Source organism: Micropterus salmoides, unplaced genomic scaffold (genome assembly GCF_014851395.1).
Source record: "Micropterus salmoides isolate LMB-PRFRI ecotype aquatic unplaced genomic scaffold, ASM1485139v1 Ms_hic_scaffold_13, whole genome shotgun sequence".
NCBI lineage: Eukaryota > Metazoa > Chordata > Actinopteri > Centrarchiformes > Centrarchidae > Micropterus > Micropterus salmoides.
This window is the reverse complement of record NW_024040374.1, coordinates 10,069,229-10,095,689: the sequence shown is the minus strand read 5'-3', so window position 1 is coordinate 10,095,689 and position 26,461 is coordinate 10,069,229. Positions and strand designations below refer to the sequence as shown.

The 26,461-nt window shown below is 37.8% G+C and overlaps 2 protein-coding genes and 1 long non-coding RNA gene across 6 annotated transcripts in view; all 3 read right to left on the bottom strand.

The window, feature by feature from the left end:
- Window positions 1–1,233, bottom strand: part of LOC119900464 (receptor-type tyrosine-protein phosphatase C-like) — an 8,631-nt gene extending 7,398 nt beyond the window's left edge. Inside the window, exon 1 of one of the 2 annotated variants that reach the window (XM_038715449.1) lies at window positions 994–1,233. In XM_038715449.1, the coding sequence (XP_038571377.1) occupies window positions 994–1,057 (64 nt within the window). In that variant the 5' untranslated portion in view covers window positions 1,058–1,233. The remainder of the gene's footprint in view (window positions 1–993) is intronic. The other variant, XM_038715450.1, reaches the window with a different exon arrangement.
- Window positions 1,234–1,515: 282 nt separating this feature from the next.
- LOC119900463 (receptor-type tyrosine-protein phosphatase C-like) lies at window positions 1,516–26,216 on the bottom strand. The gene is made up of 14 exons (XM_038715448.1): window positions 25,795–26,216; window positions 17,839–17,859; window positions 15,571–15,600; window positions 15,013–15,288; window positions 14,674–14,910; window positions 14,476–14,589; window positions 14,172–14,309; window positions 13,894–14,046; window positions 12,154–12,300; window positions 4,667–4,872; window positions 4,507–4,567; window positions 4,240–4,345; window positions 3,926–3,957; window positions 1,516–3,762 (listed from the first exon to the last, which is right to left on the bottom strand). The coding sequence occupies exons 1-14, from the start codon at window positions 25,856–25,858 to the stop codon at window positions 3,722–3,724; spliced, it is 1,626 nt and encodes a 541-aa protein (XP_038571376.1). The 5' UTR covers window positions 25,859–26,216; the 3' UTR covers window positions 1,516–3,721.
- Window positions 9,001–11,606, bottom strand: LOC119900466. 3 transcript variants are annotated; one of them, XR_005444061.1, is made up of 3 exons: window positions 10,226–11,606; window positions 9,350–10,116; window positions 9,001–9,197 (listed from the first exon to the last, which is right to left on the bottom strand). It is a non-coding gene; the product is annotated as an uncharacterized LOC119900466 (long non-coding RNA). The 3 variants fall into 3 exon arrangements; XR_005444062.1 differs by having other exon boundaries at window positions 9,350–10,102; XR_005444060.1 differs by lacking the exon at window positions 10,226–11,606 and having other exon boundaries at window positions 9,350–10,219.
- Window positions 26,217–26,461: the final 245 nt, after the last annotated feature.

Sequence of the window (26,461 nt, the reverse complement as noted above, 5' to 3'; positions counted from 1 at the left end):
GAGACATATGTAGCTGTTGACTGCACAATCCTATTTGTTAATAAATGCTCTGTATCTGAAATACTATCTGAATACTTTCATATGGTTATCCATGAAGCATGTTGTGTTTCTCACTATTAAGTTCACACTTTCCATAATTCCTATAATTTTGTTACAAAGAAATTGTTGCTATTCTCTAATCCCTTTATTCATGTCAAATTAAATATGTTTGTTTTGAAGAGCAGAAAATGTACATTCAAAGGAAGTATTTTATCTTTATTTCATCTTATTATTAGTTAGGAAGATTTTACAGTATACTGATGCTAAATCTTTTAGTTTAATTATTCAAAATGTATATCTTGTATGTTTTGTTGTGGTTATTGCTGTCGTCTGTAACCTTTTTTATGCCGCTATCTCGGCCAGGTCTCCTTTGTAAAAGAGATCGCTGATCTCAATGGGCCTAATTAAATATGGGTTAAAATAATAAATAATAAAAAGTAATTAAATTAAAAAAGTTAAAAGTCTTCATGTCAAAATACACTACCAAATAGTTTATAAGTATAAAGTGTGCATATATATCAGTATATATAAATATTTTTATTTTTTTCTTTGTTTCACAGATTTTTTTTGTTGAGGGTTGGTGTGTCATTTCAACAGTTCTGAGACTGTTGGAAACAAAGCAATTCTGATCTGAAAACTATACTGATAAAATAAAATGTAATGTTATTACATTTTCAATATTAAAAACCTCAAATTGTGAAGTGCATGTTTCCCTTTTTCTCATAGAAACAATCACTTGCCAGCCATATGCTACAACATATATTTAAATCAATTAATATTATATCTTTAAAAATAATCTGTTTTTTTCCCCCAGTCTTTAAGACTTCAGGATGGCTTCAGGATGGCAGATACAAGGACTTAACGCCTAACCTCCTAACCCTAGACCACCTTTTTGTTTCCAGTCCCTTTATTTTAAAAAAGCTCATTACATTAACGTTGAATATGGTTACTTACAGTTGGCCAAACTGATGATTCCAGCACAGAGCAGCAGGATCTTGAGACCACAGAAACCTGCCATATCCAGGAGTGTGTACAGCTACATACAGGGTAATCGAATTGGCAGATTATTTCTTTTAAACACTAAGAAAAAAGAGTCTGATATTCAAGTTAAATGCCTTTCCACACAGCTTTCTGACAAGTTTCTCATTCTTTAACCCTCACAAACCCCACCTCTGGTTTCAAGTGAAGTGAATCTGAATCCCACCCATAATCTACCTTTTCTTCGGTGATTAAAAGCTTCATTTCCGCTATGTCACAGCAAACAGGAAATCCTCTCTAAGCCTCCCATCTGTTTTCTAATTAGTTCTTTCTTTTGATATTTCTATTAGTCACCCTGTTAATATGTACAGTATATGCTATTGTACTTGGATTTGGTTTTCAGCAGCAGGGTTTGGTATGTGAGGCTTGTAGACACTTGTTCAGTGTGCTGCTGGTCGCAGACTCTGGGTTTAATCCCAAATTAAGGGACTCAATAAATAATAATAATAATCTTTATTTATAGAGCACTTGACAAAACAATGTTACAAAGTGCTTTCACAAGAGCAAAGAAAATAAAACACAGTAAACAAAATAAGATACACAGTAAAAGCAGGAAGAAAGTTATGAAATTAAAATACAGTTAAAAGAAAAATAGCTAATTAAAATCAGGAAAGGCTCTTCTATAAAAGTATGTTTTAAGATGGGACTTAAGAGTTCACTGACCCAGCCGAGCAGATATTTAGTCATCTTTACACACTTGTCTCATGTGTTTAACATCTTATCTAATCTTTAGAACAGGTATCACTGTTTGAATGATTGGAGCATCAATTGATGATTGATATAAAAGGAAACACTAAAGCGTTTAGGTAGTGCCAAGCGTTACAAAGCCCAGCCAGTATTATTCAGTTGCAGAGTCGCAGCGGCAACAGTTTCAGATCTGACGTTCGGGACCCTTTCGTTTGTAAAGAAGGACTGAACTTCATAGGTCAGATGAGCATGTGCCTCCTTTCACCTAAAAAGTGTAAATATCTGTGGCAAAAGGAGACGTTTCGTGTAAAGTGAATTTATAGTAGGAGTTGGAACGTTTAATAGACTGGCAAATGATACCAGCTTAATTGTAAGTACATTCATATACAGTAACTTTTTTTTTCCTTTAAACACACCATGATAAACAACATAATACTGACTTCAGGTGCTGACTTCTTTGATTCCATTAGTTACATCCTGCAGTGAATTTTTATTGATCTAAAAGTTCATGTGATTCATGTCATCTGAATAAACAAACCTAGTAAATCTCATGTCATGTCATATTTCCTGTCTTTAGAAGCTGATGAGGTTGGCCGAAATCCACCGTTTTATCTGACAGCACAATAAATTAAGGGATGCTAGTCGCTACTCAGAATAATCCCTCCAAATTTGGGCAAAGGAGGGCTGTGTTTCTCATCAGCATGTAGAGAAAAACTAGGACGAGTTCTTGTACTAATTGAACCATACATTTGGTTGTCATTGAATTAATTCCCTTCCTTATTGATCATTTGTACAATAGATGATTCTGAAAACAGGATTATTTCTTCTGACAATTCAAACTAAGTGGATTCACCTGTCCGAAAAGGCTGCATGTTAAGCCCAAGCCAAAAGATGGACATATATGTATATATATATGACATGTTTAACAGTTACAAGTTTTATAGTATTTAATTTTGAGTATTTAGTATCGATCGTAGGCTGGTATGATACTAAGTTCTAATATGTTTTCATATAAATATGAAAGGTAATACCTTAAAAATAGACACAAAAATACAGCAACTGAAAAAAGCATAAACGCATGTCTGCAAACTCCACCTATAGCTTTCACTGCCTGTAGGTGGCGGAAGTATCACATTTCAGCAGCAATATTGTTTCTTGCCTATAGGAGGTGATGTCTACAATACATTTTTGCAGCTGCTGCAGTCATTGTTCTTTAGGTGGAAGAAAAATACAAATAGACAATATGAGATGATTACAGCAGAACAATAATATAATCTCAAAGCCATGCAACACAGGTACATTTTTAAGTATGATTTTAAAATACTCACTGCCAGTCCAACATTATACTGTTTGGGAAACTGTTCAGGTTTACAGCCATAGCACCAAATACTTGGTTTAATTTTCACTTGAGCGTCGCTGAAGAGAAAGAAGTAATAATAATAATAATAATAATGCATTTATATAGCGCTTTATCATAGTAACTCAAACCACTTCAGAGTGGAGTGGGGGGGACTCAAAACCCAAAGCGTGGCACCCACCTGGGTGATGCACGGCAGCCATTTTGCGCCAGAATGCTCACCACACAAGTCGGCTGGAAGATGATCAAAGACACCTTTTATGGTCCTGATCTACAACTTTATGTAATTTATTTTATTAGTCCTAAATTGTGTCACCTTACATTTAAAGTTTGTGTCATTATCTCAGCTCATTGAGATTAAGAGCAAAGAAAGTAGAAAAGAACACAAGAACAGTTCCACTTGTTACAAGGTGCACATTAAATAACAGGAAAAAAAGTATTATCCAACAGAGTCAGGAAAACAAAACATTCTTTCAAACAAGTCATTATCAATCCAAACAGACTCAGTGCCAGTGTAGACAGATTAAAAGGCCTACTGCATACAGAACAAATTAATAGGTGTAAATGATGAGTTGTTTCGCTGCTGCATCAGGCCTTCCTTCATAAGCCAGTGTCTTTACAACGAGGTGCGTTAATATAAACTACAGTGGCAGAAAATGGGAAATAGTTTGTTATTGTTATTGTTAGTTGCTCATCAAACTATATTATAACACGTGATGTAATAACCTAACCATAAACCATCATTCATTAATAATAATTTATGGCTGCTGAATGTGATTGCTCACTGAAAGAAAACATACGTACTTTCTTCAAGCATCACATCTTCATTCACGTCACTGTGGAGAAAATAGTGAAGATTGGTTTTATAGAATAAATTGTATATAGAATATAACATAATATACTATCTATTAAAAGGATTGAAGACATACATAATGGGTAAACATATTTCATTGTTCACTTTATCTCTGTCCTTTTTAATCTGATTTAAAGAACTGAGTTCAGCTGCAACAACTGATCCTGTACTGTAAATTTAAACTCACTGCAATAACTGTAAAACAAACTAGAGACAATGTGACAGTCAAACTGAAGCAGGTGGTAAGAAGTGAAATGATCTTTACTCTCTGGACTTCCTGCGCTTCTGAAAGTAGATCACCACAGCCAGGACCACACATGTGATAATGATGAAAAAGGCGACCCAAAACCCAATGTGAGCTTTGTCATTATCTGGAAAATGTTGGGAAAATATCAGTGTTAGAATTTATGTCAAAGATACAATGTATAGAAATGGATGTGTGTACTGTGTGTCAGGGGAAAAATGTGGGGAAAAAAGTGATCAAACTGAACAATGTGAGACAGTTTGTGGCATTAATGAAAACTGCAAATACAGCGAGTGTCCACTTGTTTTGTCTCGGGGTTGCTCTCAAATTCACTGTTGACAGCAGTCACCTGGAAAGACAGAAAATTCCTAAATCAGGAATTATACCATTTGAAGAAATAACACAAATGGAATAATATTCTGAAACCAAAAATTAGGATTATACAAACCTTCACTGTGTAGGTCGTAGAGTAGCTAAGATCTCTGAATTCAAAATTGCAATTTTCATTTATCCCATTCAGAGTTCCACTGCAATCATTAAGACATGCAATGTATTTCACTGCAGGTCCATTTAAAGTTTTTGGTTCATTACATGTTACTTTAATCACATTATGCTCTGGAACAGTCACCACCAAATTAGTCACACGTTCTGGCTCTGTAAGAGAGTGAAGAAAAACAGCACATTTTCATTTACAACACTGTTTGCTTACCCACAGTTAAAATGAAGTTTTAGTTTCCTATAAAACAAGCCAAAGTAAAAAGTATATAAAGATCAGAACATTTTGTATTATTCTGTATTCTTAGTCTTTAAATGATGAATGAAAGTTTTAAAATTGTACTTTTTGGTATTTATCCTACTCATCTTTATCCTTTATGTGTTGGTAGAAGTTGTATGAGGGGTCTGGACAATCTGCTCTGTAGGTCGGACTTAATTTAATGTTAGATGGCACGTTTAATTTAAAACTGCCCAAACCCCCCGGGAAAAAACACCTACAATAACATACCCAACATGACTCCTCAAACATTAGGCCTATATTCATATTTGTCGTCCTGTCCTTTGATAGGTCAGAAGCTAAGCAATATGAACCCATTGTAAGTAAACCTATTTATGTTACCATTCCAGAGTAAATGAAGATGCAATAAAGGAAAAGATCAGATTTTCATCCTCGTCTAGTATAGAGGGTATGCGCATGACATCACAGTACGCGGAAGTCACTGCAGTACGCTCACTGAGTGGCGGAAAGACGGTGGCAGCTTTAATCAGCGAGAACACAAACAACACATCTAAAATGGGGAAGAGCTGTTGTCTAATTGACTGTACAAAAAGTCAGAGCTATCTTTTACACACTGCCAAAAGCAAAAGAAAAGAGAATGGATCGCTGCAATTCACAGAAACAACCGGAATCTAGGCACCAAAACGTGGATATGCAGTTCCCATTTTGTGTCAGGTAAGTTACTAAATTTTTAACGTTAGCGTCTTCATTTATACAAAAAGCCATAATTATGACCTTGTTCTACAAACAAATGTGGGAAGATTTGTTAGCTAACAGACAAACAAAGTTTTACATACAAGGTGATACTCTAAAATTTCAAAGCAGTTTTACACAGCCAGCCAGATAACTTTAAAAGTTTCTAGAAACTATGTTGACATTATGTTTACTTAGCCCCCCCGAAGCTTGTATGGATAAGCAGGTGAAGATGATTGATGGATGAATGATTAGCATCTATAAGGACTTTGTTAGCATCCATATAGGTAGCTGAATCACACCTCTAGGCTAATTTACTTTAGTAATTGATTCAGTTTTACCTCCACCACTGATCGAACTAGAAACTAGAGCTGTCAACAACCTGGAAAGGTATCTGCGAGCTCAAGAAGTTTCTGACAGAAGACTTGTCAACACAAGTAGAGAGCTGGCGGCCACAGCTCTTCTGAACCTGCACCAGAGCAGGAGGTACAAGCAGAGGTGCAGAATGATGAAGTCCAAGGCACTGAGGTCCAGACAGAGGAGACACACAATGACATTGCCTCATTACATGAACAGATTAAATCTTTAAACACTTTCATGTTAGTGTTTAGTTATGTGTCTTCAGGTTTTCCTGCTACTGCAAAACAGTCCCTCAAGCCTATTCAGGAACTACTTCTTACACTGATGAAGCTGCATCTCAATCTGTCTGAGGAATGTTTAGGCTACCTCAGTCAACAGTATCAAGAATCTTTCACCATTGGATATAGGTAATGGCAAGCAGGCTCCATCCCCTAATACTGTGGCCGGAAAGAGAAGACTTAAGACGCAGCTTACTGATGTGTTTTTGGACATTTTTTAAGAGCTGTGTGAGCATAATTTACTGCTTTGAGGTGTTCATAGAGCGACCTTCAGATTTAACACAACACTATTAAATTTCTTATTTCAATAACACCACAGGGAAGGATCTCCTTTGTGTCAAAGGCCTGGGGTGGACGTGTTACAGACAAACCGAGCACAGCGGGTTCCTTGACAAGCTCCTCCAAGGCGACTTGATAGTGGCTGACCGGGGTTTCACGATAGAGGATAGTGTTGGTTTATTTTGTGTAGAATTAATAACACCTCCATTCACACGAGGGAAGAAACAGCTTATCCGCAAAGAAACCGAATCTGCTTAAAAAATGTCTCGTGTGAGGATCCATGTCGAAAGAGTCATTGGAACGTTGAGACAGAAATACACATTCTGGGCTCAACACTGCCTGTAAGCCTCATTAGAGTGGAACAAAATGGCAAAGTGGAGGACAACCTTATAGACAAGATTGTGTTAACATGTTGTGCTCTGAGTAATGTGTGTGAAACCATTGTGTCTTCAGATTGAAGTGGACATCTTGTACAGGGCTGGATGGTATGGCAAAACATGTTATTAAATGTAAAATAGAAATGTAAAAAGTACAATATAAAAGTTCATATGAAAGCTCATGTAAATGTTATTCAAATAACCCATGAGATTTTCACTGTGATACTGACTTATCTCTTAAAACTGAGCTACTTTAACCTTAGACATGATTTTTATCAAAAAGACAATGGGGAAAAAGTGGTACATTTTGTAAATATTTATTCTGTAATGTATAGAGTATTTCCACATTAATGTTTGGTATTTTCACATTTTTTAGTGACTGCATATTTTTACATTTTGACACATACCTGTAATGCTCTGATGAAGATTGTGTGACTGAAAAGTTTGTAAAGTAAGCCTGACAAATAAAATTATATTTTGGTATGCTGAAACTTTTCTCTTACAGTTTTGACTATTTACTTTCCAACCTTGGACATGAAAACCAGTTGGGGAAAAAAGCTCCTTTTAAGCTTAACATTCTAAAGAACTATATTTCATAAACAATGTAAAGACTAACAGATAATTAGAAAAAGAAAACTGTAAAACCTTTGTTTAGAACTGTAATGTAAAAGATGTTTACCTTGTTTGAAATGTGTCACAAACTGCTCCTTTAAATGTGAGGTTGAAACATACCAGATAACATTATACAAGCAAGAGTAAGTAACTTGAGGCTTTTCAAAATGTCCAGTAGTTCCCCCAAAGTAGTCTACTGTTGTACCCCAGTCATATTGTAACTCAATCAAGGGACTTTTGAACTTGAGCTTAAAAATTTCTCTGTGGGCAAAGTGTGATTTACCTTGTCCTAATTTTATCACCTCAGTATAAATGTCAGTATTTACAGATTATAACATATGTTCTAATAACATCATGGCCGTTCCCAAGGTGAAGGGCTAATCACCAACAGCAGCAGTCCTACAGATCAGATGTTGCACCAAGATTCAGTACTGCATTTCGTGTAAACCATTTTCCCCACATTTGAAAAATGTTGTTGCCTTCATAACGTCTTTCAAAATCGGAATCTGGCGTTATTCTTTCAATAAATAATTCTGAAGGTGTCCACACACAAAAGTTACAGTATGAGGATTTTGAAAGATTAATTTAGTACTGTACTTGAAAGAAATAGTTGTGTTGTCTGTTAAGTTCCAGTGTCACATCGGAAGAACAGGTTGGAACCAAGCAAAAGTCTTTCTTTTGACAGTTCTACAAGTGTGTTGCAGTGGCGGCTTGTCAATAGAGGGCGCTGGGGCGGCGCCCCCATCAAACTATTTTCTATGTTTTTCAATACGTTTTCATGTGGTTTCATGGGCGAGAGACGCCGGACAAATGGATGTCTATCTGAGTCCTTAAATTTTCAGGCAGCATGTGACTTGAAGCTGGTCTCTAATTGGTTTCTTAAAGATTCTCCTTTGGACGCAGGTCGCTGTGTCCTTGGTGAATCAGAATTGGATACATGTTATTTTATCCAATCTGATTGGTTTTCATCACCTGTCATTCAACTTTACGCTCTTGGCCACTACTGTACTGCGAGTGCGTAGGTGACACAGTCACTTCGACTTTTCCAAAACCTTGCTAGGCTGATCAGTGATCACTTTCGTATAGATAAATGGCAGCATTTAAACCAAATTCTGTCATTGATTTACAAAAAAACCCTTTCACAAGGCGTTCGCTGGAATAAAAAAAAAGAATAAAGGATCTCCGACCAGACCAACCCGATTTACAAATCCAGCAGCAGGCCTGTGATAGAGGACGAAGCTAAACTCAAAGCTTCACCCGCGCTTGTTATGAGAAACGGAGGTGGCTGGCTGGATGTGATGTTAGCAATGCCCTTTTTTGCTTTCCCTGTCTTTTATTTCAAAGTGTCGGCACACACACACACATTTAAAGCGCCCCCCCCCCCAAAATAATTATCAGCAGCCACCACTGGTGTGTCTTTTGCCAAGTAAGTGCGTTTTATTTCCAAGCACCCAGAGCCACAACAGTCACAAGACACCTTCCCATCAGGTGATGCACCAAGATGAGTGTACTGTTGGGAAATATAGAGCCCAGTGGGGGTTACATCAGAATTGACGTGTCTTGATGACATATTCCTCCTTAGCCTTGGTATCCTGCTGAATGCCCCACCTGAAAATATTTAATAAAACACAATGTTAAATTTGCATTAGTACATACATACATGTCCATCATTACTCTGCACTAATGAGATTTTATCATTCCCTAGCCTCGACCTTTTGAAACTTCATAATTTGTCTTTTATCTAAAAATGTAAATAATACCTTGTTGCTGCAGTAGTAAACTTTGCTGACTATGGGAAGAAAAGAGCATATCATCACTGCTCTTTATAACAGCACCAAACTTGGAAGCGGTTATCCTGCCGTATCTGTAGGTATACCACATCCTTGATGAAGCCTGTCCCTTTGTCTCCTGTTGAACAAGCTGACACTGGGCGTCTGTGATCTTCAAATCCTCAAAGACCTTATCACATTTTTCAAGAAGTTAAATGTAGGTCAGACCAGCATTCTCAACTTCATAAAGTTGTCCTAACGGTGTAGGATAGACACCTTTCAGAGCCACAGGGACAAATTCGAGTGTTTTGGAGCTACAGAGAGCACAGCTGCTCTTGGGTTTGCTGATTTAGCTTGTCCAGAAAGTCTGGAAGTTCATTTTCTGTAGGTTTAGGTATAGCATCATAGCACACAGAATTCCTTCGTGTAGCTTCGATAATCACATTCATGTCATGGATTCAAAACCTTTCTATGTTCTGGGACATGTCATACCTATAGAAGACAGTTCAGAGCAAGATATTTTCTTTGTGTTGGCTGAAGCCACCGGCATGGCAATGAAGTGCACGGTGTGTCATCGCGCATCCTGACTCCGGACATAACTGCAAACATCAAAGCTGCTGCACGCGAACAGGTCTCTCGAAGTCCTGCCATACATGTACAATGAGCTGTCGAAACGGTCCCTGTCTTCTCTGCAGCTATCCAAGGTTTCAATGGGGGCTCATTCATTCTCCGGCTGTGTTTCACCTGCACAGATATCGCTAAGTAACGTTTGTGAGTGTTAGCTCCGGACAAAACAGACCTACGGTTAGCTAACTTAGTTTTTTTTCCAAATAAAAGTTCTAATAAAAAATACAACGTTATACAAACCTGTCCACAGACGACCAAAATATCCATAGGTGTCCTCGTCATTTTCATTTCGCCGATAAATCCTGCCTTGAAGTAACGTTACGAGCAAGCGTCAAGGCTTTCATACGCCTTCACTTTGTTTTTTGTGTATTTTCCCGGCGTCGAAATCAGGTTCATATAAATGTTAGGAAACTCGATTACTGGCCACATCTCGATGTCCATGGACCACTGGTTCTTTGTTAAGCTGTAAGGATAACTGTCGAGTCCACCTGCCTTTAATTTGAGCAGATAATCGCATGTTTTACTCCCGGTTTCGTTGTTTCCACTGCTGAACACAGCCATGTTATCAGATGTTTTGCCACTCAGTCCAGTTTGGGGGGGCGTGTTCAGGAGGGGAAGTAACTTCAACGCATGCCCTCTATGAAATCTAAATTTCAAAGGCAATATCACCATTATAACCAAGATCCTGCAGATAATAATGCAACTGAATGTCTGAATGCTACGACCTAACATCAGAGCAGGGGTGTCCCTCTAACTTCAAGAAGAACTTGAAAAGTCATCTCTTCCAAAAACACTTGCTCTTATAATACCTATACCCCCTACCCTCTAACATGCACACTGCTCTTATTCTCCTTACAATCTTCTTGTATTGATTGCACTATTTCCTTAACTCTTTCCCTAGATATTTACCTCATTGATGCCAGACCTGCTTTTAGCTCTTACTAGTATTTATTGCTGCTCTTACTAGTATATATTTTCACTTACTGTATTAATGCCTTATTGATGCTTGTATGTTGTTCCTCAAATATAAGTCGCTTTGGATAAAAGCATCTGCCAAATGAGTAAATGCAATGTAATATAAATGTAAACTAAAATACAACACTTATGATACAATTTGTAAACTATTTACATGTGTAGGCCTACATTTACCATGGGAGTTTTTCTTCACACTATTTAACACTATTTATTTCCATACAATCATGTTACAATAACATAAAACCCCAAAATCATTATATAGATAAAATTAATATTGATCAATATTCCTATGAACTCCATCCAATACAGGCAGATAACTTGAGAATAAAAGATCCCACAGTGATGTGTCAGATATCAAATTAATCGTCTCAGAACAGAACAGCATTGTTTTTAAATGGCGAGAAAGACGAATCTGTTCAAATAAAACTAAAGGGTGCGGGAGGGCAGGCGGAAAGTTTACAAGATGGAGCTATGCTATCAGAGCAAGTAAACAGTACTTTGTGTATTTTGACTAAACCTACAAAAACAGCTAAGGTAAGACACAATTCATGGTTGTAAATGAATAAATGTACATTTGTTTTTATTGTTGTCCAACGGGTTATCCCGTGAGTTTGGATCATACTACTATATGAGTTACACAGCTGACATCTGTGAGGTCTGTGCGTGAAGTATAATTCATCTGCAGTTGTTAACATTGTATGATGAAAAATGCTAGTTTAGTGGGTATTACCTAACTAGTCTAGACCTAAGTAGGTTGTTGTAATTTGAGTGGTTGATTGTGTCTGTAGGATGAGATGAGAAATATCTGGCTGGCTGTGACTGCAGGCATGCACCATGTTTAGACAGATACTGTGTTTTGCTACAAGCTCAAGGTGTTTGATCTATGTTTGGTTTAAGCAAGAATCGTTAGCATAGACTTTTAGCTGAGAAGCCTAGCTTTTAGTGAGTCACAGAGAATTACACTGAGAACAATGTTATTGGAATTTTAAGTCTAAAATTACTGTGATCCTGGTACATGTTGTGTACATGCGAGCGCGTATATTTCATATCACTGTTGGTGGTTACAGTAAAACATATCCCGGATATTCAACAGCATGCGACATACACAATCTTCACAAAAAAATTGTTAGGATAGTCTTTTTGTATTATATAGATGTTGACTGTAATCTTCTCCAAAAGATGTGGACACTTACTTCCAATCGCAGTTTTCTGTTTCACTTCAGCTGGTTTGCCAACGTTCTTGTTGTTGTAGGTGGGTTGGACTTTACAGTTATAGTCGGTGTATGGTGTCAGTCCAGTAAAATGACAGGTTCCTGTTTGTGGATGTGTGTTCACTGCAACTGCAAGATAGTTTCATCAGCTGTTTTGTTGTGTTTGATTGAATAACAAGACAACAGAGACACAATTAAAGGATCACACAAATGTCCGTCAATCAATGTCATCCATGTGTCATTGGTACATCATCAGCTCTGATCCTACCTTTAGTATACATTATGTGCTATTGGGGAATGAAACCAGGAAAATTAAAAGTTGAAGCTAATATGTATTTTTTATTTATTTTAGAATTATTTCCAGTAAACAACCAGCTAATCATTTACTGTGAAGCTGAAGTTTTAGCTGTAAATACTTTTTTTCTGACCTTTCTGACCTCAAGAAACAATGATATTAAACTCTGACATTTTTATGTTGTTTCTGTTTCTTAATTCATGTTATCCAACGAAGGTTAAAATCAAGGGCAACTGGACTTGGTTGAAGATACTGGAAGACGTTTCGTCCCTCGTCCAAAGGACTTCTTCAGTTCTGACTGACTGGCAGGGAAACTCAGCTATTAACCTCAGTGGGGTCGTTGGCCCAGGTCATCGATACCGCTGGTTCGTTAGTGTTCCTTGTTGCTGTGACGACAGTCGTTACAGTCGTTAAGACTACCTGTGGCCAAGACTGAACGACCATCGTTGGTATTTTCACCTGAGGCCAATAGGTTACATTTGTTGAGTTTCCTGGGGAGTGATGAAAGAACAGCATGGTAAGTGGGGGATAAGTGGTGGCGTAGACCCCCTCCCCTGTTCAATGACGGCTTCTCAACCCTGGTGTAGATGCTTCCTTGACACCTCTTTCAAACCATCCATCTTCTCTGTCTAAAATGTGCACCTGGTGGTCCTCAAATGAGTGTCCTCTGTCCTTCAGATGTAAGTAGACTGCAGAGTCTTGACCTGAGGAGTTGGCCCTTCTGTGTTGAGCCATGCGTTTGTGTAGTGGTTGTTTAGTCTCCCCAATATACAGGTCTGTGCAGTCCTCACTGCATTGGACCGCATACACTAGATTACTTTTCTTGTGTTTGGGTGTGCGGTCTTTGGAAGGCCAAACTGTTGTTGTGAACATCTTCTCGTGGGAACTCTGTGGACTCAACTCAACAAACGTAACCTATTGGCCTCAGGTGAAGACACCAACGATGGTCGTTCAGTCTTGGCCACAGGTAGTCTTAACAACTGTAACGTCGATGACCCGGGCCAACGACCCCACAGAGGTTAATACCTGAGTTTCCCTGCCAGTCAGTCAGAACTGAAGAAGTCCTTTGGATGAGGGACGAAACGTCTTCCAGTATCTTCAAACAAGTCCAGTTGCCCTTGATTTTAACCTTCGTTGGATAACTATGACCTGGATGACTGAGAATCTTCATAGACATCTTAATTCATGTTAATTTTGTAAATCCTCCAAACTGTGACTTGTTATAACATCTTAGGTTATTTACACTTACTTACTCAGCATGCTAAAGTGTTAGCATGGACCACTGTAGATCCATAGGTGATTCACGTGTCCACCATTTACTTAAGTATTTAGGTAAACTAACCAGTAAAATGACCTTCAAAGACTTCCAAAAGTGCATTCCTATAAAATGAATCAAACAATTACTTAATCTGAATAATTTTACTTACTTGTGGGTTTCTGTTTGGAATTACAGTCACAGCTGCAGCCATAAGAAAGCTTCTGAAGATGAGAAAGGACATCTTGACAGTTGTTACTGGTCGTGGTCCAACTCAACACAATGGAGGTATTGGTTGCACTCAGCATTGCGTTAATTGTAAGATCTGTTAGAACACATTAGACATCTGTAACACTGACTATCTGGTGTTGTCCTTTTCTCCATAGTTATTGTAGGATACAAGCTTGTTGTTCTTATCATTGTACTGAGGTAAAGTGAATATCAACATACCACAGTCAACCTGGAAGCTGATCTCAGTTGTGTTTTTTATGGTGACATTGTTGACATCAAGGATCTGACTATTACAGCTGTAGTTTGTGAAGGGCTCCAACTCAGGCAATTTCTTGGGCTCATTGAGTTTTCCACTTTCTGAGGAGACACAAGGATGACCACATTTCTTCTACAACTGGTAGTTTCATCATTGGTTTCATTTTTTTAGAGTTAGATTAGATTAAAATATCGACACATTCAGAGAAAATATCAAAAATAAATGTTCTCTTCAGAACTAATCCACAGAATACTTTACTTCACTCACCCCAACAGGTGTAATTGGCGGTGAGATCATGACAGTTTGGAGGAAATGTTGTTTCTATTTCTGCAGGAAATCCAGTGGGAAAAGTCTGACTTATTTTACTTGAATTTAAGAAATCTGTGGAAAAAAGAAAATAGCACATACATTAAACATGACTGAGTAAATGCAATTCAAAATACAGGAGAACACTACTGTACATACCAACAGGGATGCTTTTGGTGAGGCTAAAGGAGTTTGAACAGTTTCCTGAAGTGAAGGTTGTGGTCAAATCTGAGCAGATGTCATCGTAATGAGGTTTGATACACAATATTTTATTGTCACTTTTGCATGGCTCAGCTTGAATGTGATTTGATGTTGACAGTGAAGAGCTGATGTTCCAATCACTACGGTAACAAACGTATCCAGGGGTGCAGTTGACTTCTTCAATGTCATCTTTACCTGAAATAGACAAATGATGCACAAATGTCTCTCTGTCTTGTTTCTTAAAGCAAAAAAACAAAAGTAAGATGCAGTTCAAAAGTATGAATTATTGTTACTTACGCATTCCAATTGTCTTTGTGATTTCATTTCCAGCATCGTTACAGGGGGTTTCTTTGCTCGCATTCAGTTCAATAAATGCCACATTAAGCTTATATTCAGTGCAGGGCTTCAGGTGTTTGATATTATGTGGTGTGTTTTGATTGGAGTGCTGAACGTTGGATTTCTTTACAATCTCAGGTGAGCCCTTCTCTTTAATGTTTATGGTGTAGGTACCATTGGTATAGCTTGTAATGTTAATCTGGAAGCCACCCTTGATGCTCATAACAGTGTAAAAACCTGCACACAAAATTAACAGAATCATCAAAATCTCTTGGTTAATATAAACCACCTGATGACATTTTTAAATCTCAGTTTGTTCATGTAGATGCTGAACATGCTCCTGAGTATGAAACAAAATATAATCCTGTATAAATCAACTTTAATTATATTAATTGCAAAGTCAGAGAGAAACAATGCAGAGTAAGACTGTAAACCAATACAATTAGTACAAATGTTTGTTAAGATGAGTGTAATGATGAGATATATTATATCTTGAAAGAAAGAAACACTGATACTCACAATGTGGAGATGGAGGGGCATTTGTGGTGGCTGGAGAGCACATTCAAATGAGATTAGAAAACAACAAAATATTAATGAGATTACAAAATGTTGAAATATTCTTCCAAACAACATGCAAGTGAAGCAAGTGTCTGTGTTTTATGAACTTCTTATAACCCATTCCTTAGCAGTGCTAGTGGTAGAAATTGTTTTCTGCACTTATATGAATAACACATATATGTAAGTCTTATCATAGTCCTGTATTAGAACAAATAGGTCTAAATAAGAAAAATCCAATGATGTTAGTAGACACTGTGGTGGTGATTGGAGTTGAGGTCTGGTTTGTGGTTGGAGAGAGTGATTTCTCAGTGGTTGAGGGTGAAGATGCATGTAAGTTGTTTGCAGGAAGAGTAGTGGCTGTAGGATGGAGAGCATGCTGGAGGTCACCTTCTCAAAATACTTTATTGCCAATACTCTTACCTGATGTAAGCCTAACTACTATTTCAGAAAGATATCACGCTGAAAGCAATGCTAATGTTTCCAATTGATCATATCTAGTAGAGAAGTGCTGACGGGTACTTAGAAGGGTAAAACTTCTTTAAGCAGCCTAGTTGGGATGGGGTCTAAGAGGCAGGTTGATGGTTTAGATGAAGAAATTATTGAAGTTAGTTGGTAAAGATTGAGGGAAGCAAAGCAATCTAAACATGTATCTAGTTTTACAGCTGTTTCTAAGGTTCCTGAGCTTCTACATGTAGCATTTTGCTTCTAAAGATGATGACCACATAAATCCTGTTTCCTCTTGTTACAAAGATGGTGTTGCTACTTGTCAATCCCAATTCTTAAGTTATGTCTACTACACATTTGTATTAAGAAGAAAAAATGGCGAGGTTCTCAAAAGCAATAGTTGTACTGGGCAGAACAAATTTATATTCAGAGCAGGAAAAGCAGTATTCAGCTGTTCAGTGGGATTCTACAGCTAAAATAGCAGAAATGTAATCAAGCTGAGCTGAACTGTAGCTATGAGTTTAAATACTTCTTGTTTTGGGACTTTGCTGTCTTTCTTTGTCAAAACACAAGCAAGGTTGTCAATATCAACAGGATGATGTCAACAGTGGTAAAGTGCTGGCAAAATGTTGCACCAATAGCCACCTCACTTAGCTTCTTCACAGAGTAAATTGGATTCAATATATAAACATAGTACTGGCTAAATAGAAAATATATAATCTATTATTAAACCAGAGTTGATGAAGACATTGAAAGACAAGTTTGGCCTCAACTTTGATTACATGTTTTTACTATAGCTTTCTCAAAGAAACTGTAGGGTAACCTCTCACAGCTTATTTCTATAAAGCCAGGATCAGAGGATAAAGATGATGGAAATAAGGTTTTCATAAGATTTTCCAGAAAACGTGTTCAAACGCATTTTCTTCCGATCACTGATGATTGTAGAGTACCCGCTTTTAGGAAATATTAGGATTCATGTTTCACTGACTGCATAATCAGTGACTTACTTGCTCCTGTGATGAAGAAAAGTTGCATCCATACCGCAGAATTTGACTCACTTAAATACTAAAAACTTTAAACTTTAAATTCTCCAGACTTTGTTTGAGCTAAAAGTTTCCCAAAATATTAAAAACATCTAAATATCATTACAGCCTATTTTCTAATTCTAACTCTTGTGCTTTAAATACTCTGGACTCCATTTGTTTGACCTGAACATTTCCCAAAATAAGATTTAATGCGTTTAAATATCATTACAACTGATCTTAGATATAACTTTACAAAAAACATGAAAGAGGTTTAAAGGGGCAATCACAACATCAGTGTTGAAATCTTTCTTGTCCTTAACTTATACTCACTTTGCAAAATTAGACAGGAGGCAGAAAGGTGAATACCATCATCAATGCATATAACGATTGGGATTGATGCTATGCAACAAGTTATTGTTAGTTTGATTTAGCTCAGCTTAAAAGCAAGCCAACTAAGAATTACAAGGGAAGATCGACACGCAAAGGGCCTTTTCTTTTCCAACTTGAATGTTAATGAAAATCCCCCAATGCAGATCAGCTGCACACTGTATCAACATAACTCCACCAAAGGACGGTGGAGGAATGTGGGGCTACCATGTGTTTGGTGCTGCAGTGTCCACGAAGAGATGATACAGTGTAAAGAGACTGTGGGGTAGTGGGATATTGCACAAGGTATAGCACAGACGGTGGCATAATTAGAAATAAACATTTTATTAATTAGATAAACAATTAAATTTGTTAATTTACTATTGCCACTCACCTATTCCGCCTTCATCTGAATCTAAAAAATAATAAGAAAAAATAAATAAATTATTGCAGCTTTTTTTGTCATAAAAGAGTACAGTATACTGCATATAATAATGCAGAAAAATAAACAAACAAATATCAATAAAAAGTACAATTTTGCAAGCATTACATTTATAGAAGCATGAAATTCCAGTCTTTCCTTTCACTGATAATGATTGTGGAGTACCAACTATTTCACTGGCTGCATTATCAGTGTCACCTAAATACTAACAACAACACTCGACACAGAACTGCAACTTCTAATTCTAATTCAGAAAAGATTACATATCTTAGAGTAAAACTTGACAAAAAAAACTGGGAAGAGGTTTAAAGGAGCAATCACAGCATCAGTTTAGAAATCTGTCTTGTTCTTAACCTGTGCTCACTTTGAAAATTAGACAGGAAGCTGAAAGGTGAATACCTTTCATTGTGCAAACATGCAATGGTTTATCACTGTATATAATGTGATACATATAATATATATAAAATTTCCCCATGATTTAAGGGTCTACTTTTCATTATTGAGAATTAAAAGGTAAACACCTGGGACAAAAGTTTGACCTGCAAAAGGTGTTTTCTTTTCCATGCACTATATGAATGTCACATTAATTCCTGTATTGGACTTGAATGTGAATGAAAATTCGCTTTGCAGATCAGCTGCACACTGTATGAACATAAGCATTTCATATTGTTTTGGCAAATGCAATTTACATGTTTTAACATAACATAACATAAATATCTGTGTAGGTAAGGTTAACTGCAGCCCCACATTCCTCCCCTAAAATACTGTGGACAAACCTTGTATCAGGGAATGTTGCAATACGTGGACATCATTTTCACCTGTTCATCATGAATAACTGTTTCCACATGTAGTTTATGTTGTAATTATTCCTCACTAAAATGGAGGTCAATGGACCCCAAACTACTTATAAGAGTGATTTATATATATTTATGTATATATGTGAAATATAATTCTGTCAGGTATTTTACAAGGTATAGCACAAACATTTTATTAATTATGATAACAATTGAATTTGTTAATTTAGTATTGCCACTCAAATGTTTGGTCTTGACCTGCAATTACAAATTAGAAAAAAAACTAAAGCTTTGCAATTCTTGTGTCATAAAACAGTAAATGCTCTGTATTTGTATAGCACCTTTCTAGTCTTTTTGACCGCTCAAAGCGCTTTTACACTACATCTGCATTCACCATTCACACACATTCATACACTGAGCTTAAGTGCTCAAACAGAAACTAACATTCACACACATTCATACATTGGCGGAACAGCCACCAGAGGCAATTCGGGATTCAGTATACTTCGACATGCAGCTGGAGGAACCGCCAACCTCCTGATTAACGGGCAACTCGCTCTAGCTCCTGAGCCACAGCCGCCCTACAGTACAGTATACTGCATTTAATAATATAGAAAAAGAAAGAAACAAAAACCAATACAAAGTGATTCTTTTCATGTGTTAAGTTTAATTAAAGTGTGAAGTGAAATTTATTCCTATGACGATGATTGTAGAGTACCTATAGGGTTGATGATTTATGGAAAAAATCTAAAAAAGATTTCCTGACAAATATTGCGATCATGATTAGATTTGCGATTTAATAAAAAAGTTTAATTTAAGTTCAATATTCCCTCTGTAATAGATAAACAGCATTGCTGCATGAGACACCATCAAAACTGTGATGCGGCATTTCAAAATAAAACACTGATTCCTGATCATATATCAACAATAAAAAAACGACAAAAAAAATAAACAATTTAACTATGTAGCATACCTAACAAAGGTAGAAGCATGGAGAAACTGGGAGTAAAAAATGGCCCTGGACTTTGATCCAGACCAGTCCACCAGAACAGTCACGGCAGCCCTGTCAATGAACGCACGTACAAATAGGCCCACCCTCAACCACCACAGTCCCAACCACCCTGCAGCATCACAGCCACTGATCACTATGGCAGTAGGCTACTACCTTAAAAAGGCTGCAGAACACACACACACACACACACACACACACACACACACACACACACACACACACACACAATCATGGCCGTAACCACCTATGAGGTCACTGAGGTCCGGACTTCTGTAATTATATGTAGACTAGCCTATTAATAAAAGATTCTAATAAAAACCATTGGTAACAAGCTCAACTTAAATGAAGGCTTTAGCACCATGTGGACGCAGCTGATTACACCATCTCAACCCTCATGTCAAGTTGAAAAAGTATTTCCCCATCCATTGTCAGTGTCTAGATCTGGGGAAACACAAGAAGCACATGACAACATTGTGCACGCATAAACTGAGAGCACCAATGTTCGCAAGCAAATAAACAGGGTTCCAGTTATGTGGGTGCTCAGCTCCCATAAGGAGGGTCTGAGCTCCCATGGAAGCAGTAAAATCATTTATTAGTGATCTGTGGGGGTCACTAATTCATTTATCAACAACCATTATTTTGAATCACAAATAATAATAAAGCCTATTTTTCAATGTAATTAGTAACTACTAATATTTACATTAAAAAGATAAACAGACTGAAATTAAATTAGACTCTGTATTGACTGCTGCTTATTTGTTTAGTATTATTGTCTTTTTGATGCATCCTCCAATTAGTACAGCGCTACATATGATAATACGCTTGCTACTGTGTGCCGGTGGCCAGCACAAGTAGTATTTCAAAACCTGCTTATAAATAAATAAAATAGAAAAAATAGAAATAAAAACATGAAGTGTGGACTAGAGAGTTGCATTGGGATTGGGATCCCGCGGGACCCAACACAAATCGCGCGGGAGGGTGCGGATAAGATGGAGTCAACAATCGAAGTCGAAAAGACAATTAAAAAGAGCACATGGGACTGCTCACAAAGACGTACTTCACGGGCTTGACTCCAACCGGCGACCTCGGGTAGGGAGGCAGACACGCTGACGAGGGAGCTAAACCATTGTGTCCAATGCCAAATATTTTTTGACAAATAGCTTAATTTTGTGCTCAAAGTTGCAAAAGTTGCTTAGTTGTTAAAACTGGATGGTGAGGTAGGACTATAGTAATTCCATAAGTCATAAGTCATTCTCCAAGCTTGCGCAGGCGCACTGTCATGCCTCGTTAAAAAACTGGAACTTTGCCGTAACACCACGGACATGCTTTTAAGCCTGATTATTACTTCTGCATTAAGTCTACACTGTAGCGGCGTAAGCTATGCATGTAGCCATGCATTTATACTGTCTGCGTCGTTCTGCAATTACAACGCCAAAGCGCTAGTTGGCAGTAACGTCCTAACATCCACTGTGTTGACTTTTGCCAGCCGAGCTGGCTAACTTCTGGTTTAGCCTTCTGCTAACATGAATGGAGGTAAATTGATAATCGTGCGGCTCGACTTTTCAAATGTTATCAACCGAATGGATCACATTCTGATAGTGAAAGTGAGGCTTGTGACGCTCAAAAATATTGATTCACTGTGTTACAGCCGCTGGTTTGGCTGCTAGTAAAACTGGCTTCAAAGCAAGCTTCAAATGGAGCACTTCCTGTGGCTTGGAGGAAATGCGACTCTACCCAGCCAACTAATCACAGTTCTTGTGGTCTGCATAGCCACAACGTGTAGTTACATTTTTTGGGAGGTGCACATGAGGCTATGGCGTAGGGTACAGGGCTAGATTCGACACAGAAGTGTAAATCAGGCTTCAATCAAAAACTTACAACATAGCATCATGAATGTCTTAATGCTTTTCTGAAACAGTTTTGATGTGGGTGTGGCCAACCTGCTAGGAGTAGTACATCACAACGTAAAACTTGATACATCCGGTTGCCAGCAGATGGTTCTATGACTTTGAGTGAATATTGGCACATGGTTGTGCTGATGGCGGGACTGTCATCATTTACTAGAAAATAAATAAATAATATAGAAAATAATATTAAAGGTTCAGTGTGTAATATTTCTGAGGCTCTATTGACAGAAATGCAATATAAGATCCATAACTATGTTTTCAGTGGTGTGTAAAGACCTTACATAATGAACCATTATGTTTTTATTACCTTAGAATGAGACATTTATATCTACATAACTGCGGACACCCCCTGCTGTGACTGCGGTAACGTGAGCCGCCGAATGCGAAACCGTGGTCAAGCCAGCCGCTGTCTGATTTCTGTTGCGCCTAGAGCAGTGTTATTATGGTTAAGGACGAGTTGCGAGTGAGTCGAAGGTCCTGAAAGATACATATGTGTTTTTTTGTGATGCTCTTGGTGATTATATGAACACAAATACATACAACAGAAATATAATAATATTACTAATAACAATCATGATTATGGTTGTATAATTTATTATTTGTTATTAATGCAAATACAATATGTACCTTTTCTTTTGTTATTTTGTGAACATAATTTATATGAAATTTGACCTTTCACCAGCATAATTCCTCAGGAGTTAGTTCAGCATTGTCATGGCTTTTCCTTCCTAGTGTCCTCTACTATCACTGGTACAAATACCATCATTTTACTGTACCAAATTGGAGAAATTACATTCTAAAAACCCCTCCAAGAACAAAAATTAAACAGTTAGCATTTCTGTGAACTTTGACCTTTCACCAAAACAGTTCCTTAATAGGTGACACCACTGATTTCATATCATCTCCTTCCTAGTGTCCTCTACTATCACTGGTACATATATCATAACACTTTACAGACTGAAGCTAAGATTTAAACAGAACTCAGAGCAGACACGGGCAAACACTTAAGACATGAACTAAGATACAGGAACTAAGGTACAGGACTAAGAACTAAGACACCGAACTAGGATCTAAGGTACGAGACAAGACAGATATGAAGTAACTTAAAGATGCGGATGAATAAAATAATAATGGCTACACAGATTAATAAATGAAACTGGCAGAGAACATAAATTGACACCTAGCAAACAGACAGAACCCAAGCACAATTGTACAGAACAAACACATGAGAGACAGGAAGAGAACTAAACAAGTACTAAGGCAGACACCGAGATAACAGGACAGATCAGACCAGAACCACCACACAGAACAAGCAGAAGACTGGATACAAGACTACAGACAGACAGGACTGAAACCCAAAACCCAGACACAGAGAAACCAAAATCAACATACAGAGAAGGCATGACCAAAATATTATAACCCAGACAAGCTGAGGACAGGATCGTGACAGTAGTACTGTTGAGGTGTTGTGGAACCCCAGGTTGCTTTGATAGGGTACTCAGCTCGTCTGTATTGTTGGGTCTGGTGTTTCTCATTTTCCCTTTTGACAATACCCCATAGATTCTCTATAGTTCAGGTCAGGCAAGTTGGCTGGCCAATCAAGCACAGTAATACCATGGTCAGCAAACCAGTTAGTAGTCTTTTTGGCACTGTGGGCAGGTGCCAAGTCCTGCTGGAAATGGAAATCAGCATCTTCATAAAGCTTGTCAGCAGATGGAAGCATGTAGTGCCCTTAAATCTCCTGGTAGACAGCTGAATTGACTCTGGACTTGCAAACGTCACACTGGACTTCAAGCAACATGGATTCTGTGCCTCTCCACTCGTCCTCCAGAATCTGGGACCTTGATTTCCAGATGAAATGCAAAATTTACTTTCATCTGAAAAGAGGTCCAATTCTCTTTCTCCTTAGCCCAGTTAAGATGTTTCTGATGTTGGTTGCTGGTTTTGTACAACTTTTAATCATCCGTGTAATAAAACTGCACAGAGAAAATTTAATTCAAGTTGATTGGACTGATTCCCTAGGAGGAGTTTGTTAAAGTACGGAACGTGTAAAATGCCTGACTTCCTGTCGTGGATGGTTTTGCTCCAAGAGGCTTTTTTGTAGGTCTGGACATTATACATCTGCCACAAAAATTGCATACATTTTGGTGAAACGTGGCCTGTGGGCTGCCCTTTAGGGGGCGCTAGCGAGCCATTTTGCCTTGCCCTTGCACAACAACCTAGGACACGTGCATTTTTACCACGTTTGAAGTTTGTGCAAAGTTTAATGAGTTTTAGAGCATGTTTATGCTGCTAAAAATGTGCATTATTTGCAGAAAGAAAGAGGAGGAAAAACGATTATTTCGGTTTCAATGCAAATGTGTAAATCATTGCAGTTTTTTCTTATATCAGAGTACAGTATACTGCATAAAGAGACACAAGAATGTCAGCATTTGTCCATCAGTTGTTATTTCCTCCAAACCAATGAGCAGTTACTTTTTGTGTTTAGATTTGGACACATTCAGAGCAAATAAAAGCTTCTATTCAAAACAAAACTGATTTACAGAGTACACAAAGCAAAACATCAAAGTTCAACTTACACCATAGAACAGAATTTAAAGTAGGTCACTACAGTTCTGAGTAAATAGTAATCGTAATGGAGATTGTTGCATTGTTTACATTTTACCATTACGTTGAGAAGGAGCTCTTTGACGTAAATCGCTTGAATTTAGGAATTTGGTGAAAGGAAGAAATAACATAAATAAAATACATAAAACAGCCCACGAATCCGTTGGAACTAAACAATTAACAAAGTATACTGCGTTCTGTAATTCCTATAGCTGTGGAACTATATAGAGACATACTGTGATTGTGCTTACAGATTTGCATTTCATAGAAGACTGGATAATTGACCTTGACAGAGGTCTGTGCTCTCTGAGTGCCATTTTAGTTATGACATTCATTCAGGTGCTAATAACTATTTCATACGTGGGCTATGTCACGGTTTGGTGTGGGTGAGGCAGGGCTGAGCTGGTTGGAGGACCCAAATGCAGGACGCAAGGCAAAGGAGGTACAGTTTAAGGGGTTTTAATAAACAAACAAAGGCGAGCACACAACTGAGTGGCCAAAACAAAGTAATCCAAACGAGAAAACCAGAATCCAAAATAAGCAGGGAAACAGGGAGACACGACGAGTAGGCTGCCAACAAGGCAACACAAGGCAACACAAGGTAACACTGGGTGACAATAAACAATGACCCGACAAAGACAAGACAGAAACACCAGGTATATATACACACAGGGACTAACGAGCAGGGCGGGAGCAACACAGGTGAAAGACATGAGGCTAACGAGGCACAGGTAGGGAGAGAGAGAGAGAGCAGGGGAAAACAGAGACAGACATGCAGAGGGATCACTGGGGTAACAGACATGACAAGGGTTACCGAACACTAGACGAAAGACAAGACAGACCCCCAAAACCCAACAGACCACAATAACGCTAACTAAACACAAAAGGGCAAAACACCGCATGGCAGACAGGCAGAGTGTGACAGGCTACTGGAGGTTAAAAATGGTAAGTGTTCTACTTGCCTTGTGTCAATTGAGGAGTACTATTCGGGCTGCAAAAACAATCTTATGATGTCTTCTGTGTAAACTGAAGGTTGTCAGTAAATGAAACTCATGGTTGCAAATTAGTTGCATATGAACACAAGGGTCACGACAGTAAATCTAATATTAGAAGAGCTTGTTTGTGATTAGAGGGGCTAAAGACTTTATGGCAGAAGTGTTGCATTAGATTACATTACGTTGTGCAGGTGTGCCTTTATATAGTGGCTACTTAGTGTACATTTTAGAGCTATTTCATGATGGTTTTAAGTTTAAAAACATCCATTAGCCAAATTGTCCTGTTATATTGTTATTGTTATATTCATGCATGCACTATGGGCCTGGTGGTTTTCATGCTTATTTAACCTGCATAATCTGCATCCATTAATCCATTGATATATCTACTACTATAAACCAATATAAAATATTGATCTGTTAAAAATGAAAATGAAACTCACACTGTGGAGGTACTCAATAAAAAAACATTAACATGTGACAGACACTTCTATACCCTCTTACAAGAATACCAAAAGCATGTATTTTATTAACTACCTGTAGGCCATTCCTCAGCAGATTGTATTTTATTTAAAATAATACACATAGTTACTTACAGTTGGCCAAACCGATTACAACACCCCAGATCAGCAAGATCTTCAGACTAGAGAGATGTGCCATATCCAGCTGTTAGACTGCATATACATGTCCAGGTTGGAGACCAAGAGAATATATTACACCAATAAGGAAGTTGTATTTCCTCTTTTTATTGGTGCGAAATTGTAAGATGCAGCTTTGCCACAAATAATAGTAAGTTTGTTCTCATCTAAAGCCCCACCCACACTACTCCTTTTTAGTTTACAAATGGAGAATTAAAACAAATACAGTCTCCGTCTGCACCAGCGTTTTTGCTGCGTATCAGAGGTGATCTCCGTCTACATTAAAACGACTGAAAACTCACATCTATTGGCTGTTCGGGTCCACTGGGCATGCGTGTGCCGGTGTAAACATGAAGCAGGTGATGTATTCCAAAGTTACAGAAGATTTGGCGAAAGAATAAAAAAATGCAGATGAAGAATCAGACCAGATTTTTTTTGCACGCATGAATAACGAGCTGGGACTGTTACTGAATGTAACACGGGACTGTGGCGGAAAACAGACTGGGAGTCGTTGCAAAGTAAACGCGGTGACATGCATAGCCTAAAAGTGTAGGCAGATAGCCTAAGTGTTATTTGCACGGTACAGAATATTTTAATAAAAATACCAACTCAAAAACTCTGTCAG

What these genes read in the sequence shown, in the direction of transcription:
- LOC119900463 (XM_038715448.1), bottom strand. Translation starts at nt 25,858, where the DNA reads ATGGCACATCTCTCTAGTCTGAAGATCTTGCTGATCTGGGGTGTTGTA. An exon ending in CTACGACCTACACAGTGAAG is followed by an intron (nt 4,568 to 4,666) that starts GTTTGTATAATC and finishes CTGTCTTTCCAG; the next exon opens with GTGACTGCTGTCAACAGTGA. An exon ending in AGATGTGATGCTTGAAGAAA is followed by an intron (nt 3,763 to 3,925) that starts GTACGTATGTTT and finishes CTGCCACTGTAG; the next exon opens with TTTATATTAACGCACCTCGT.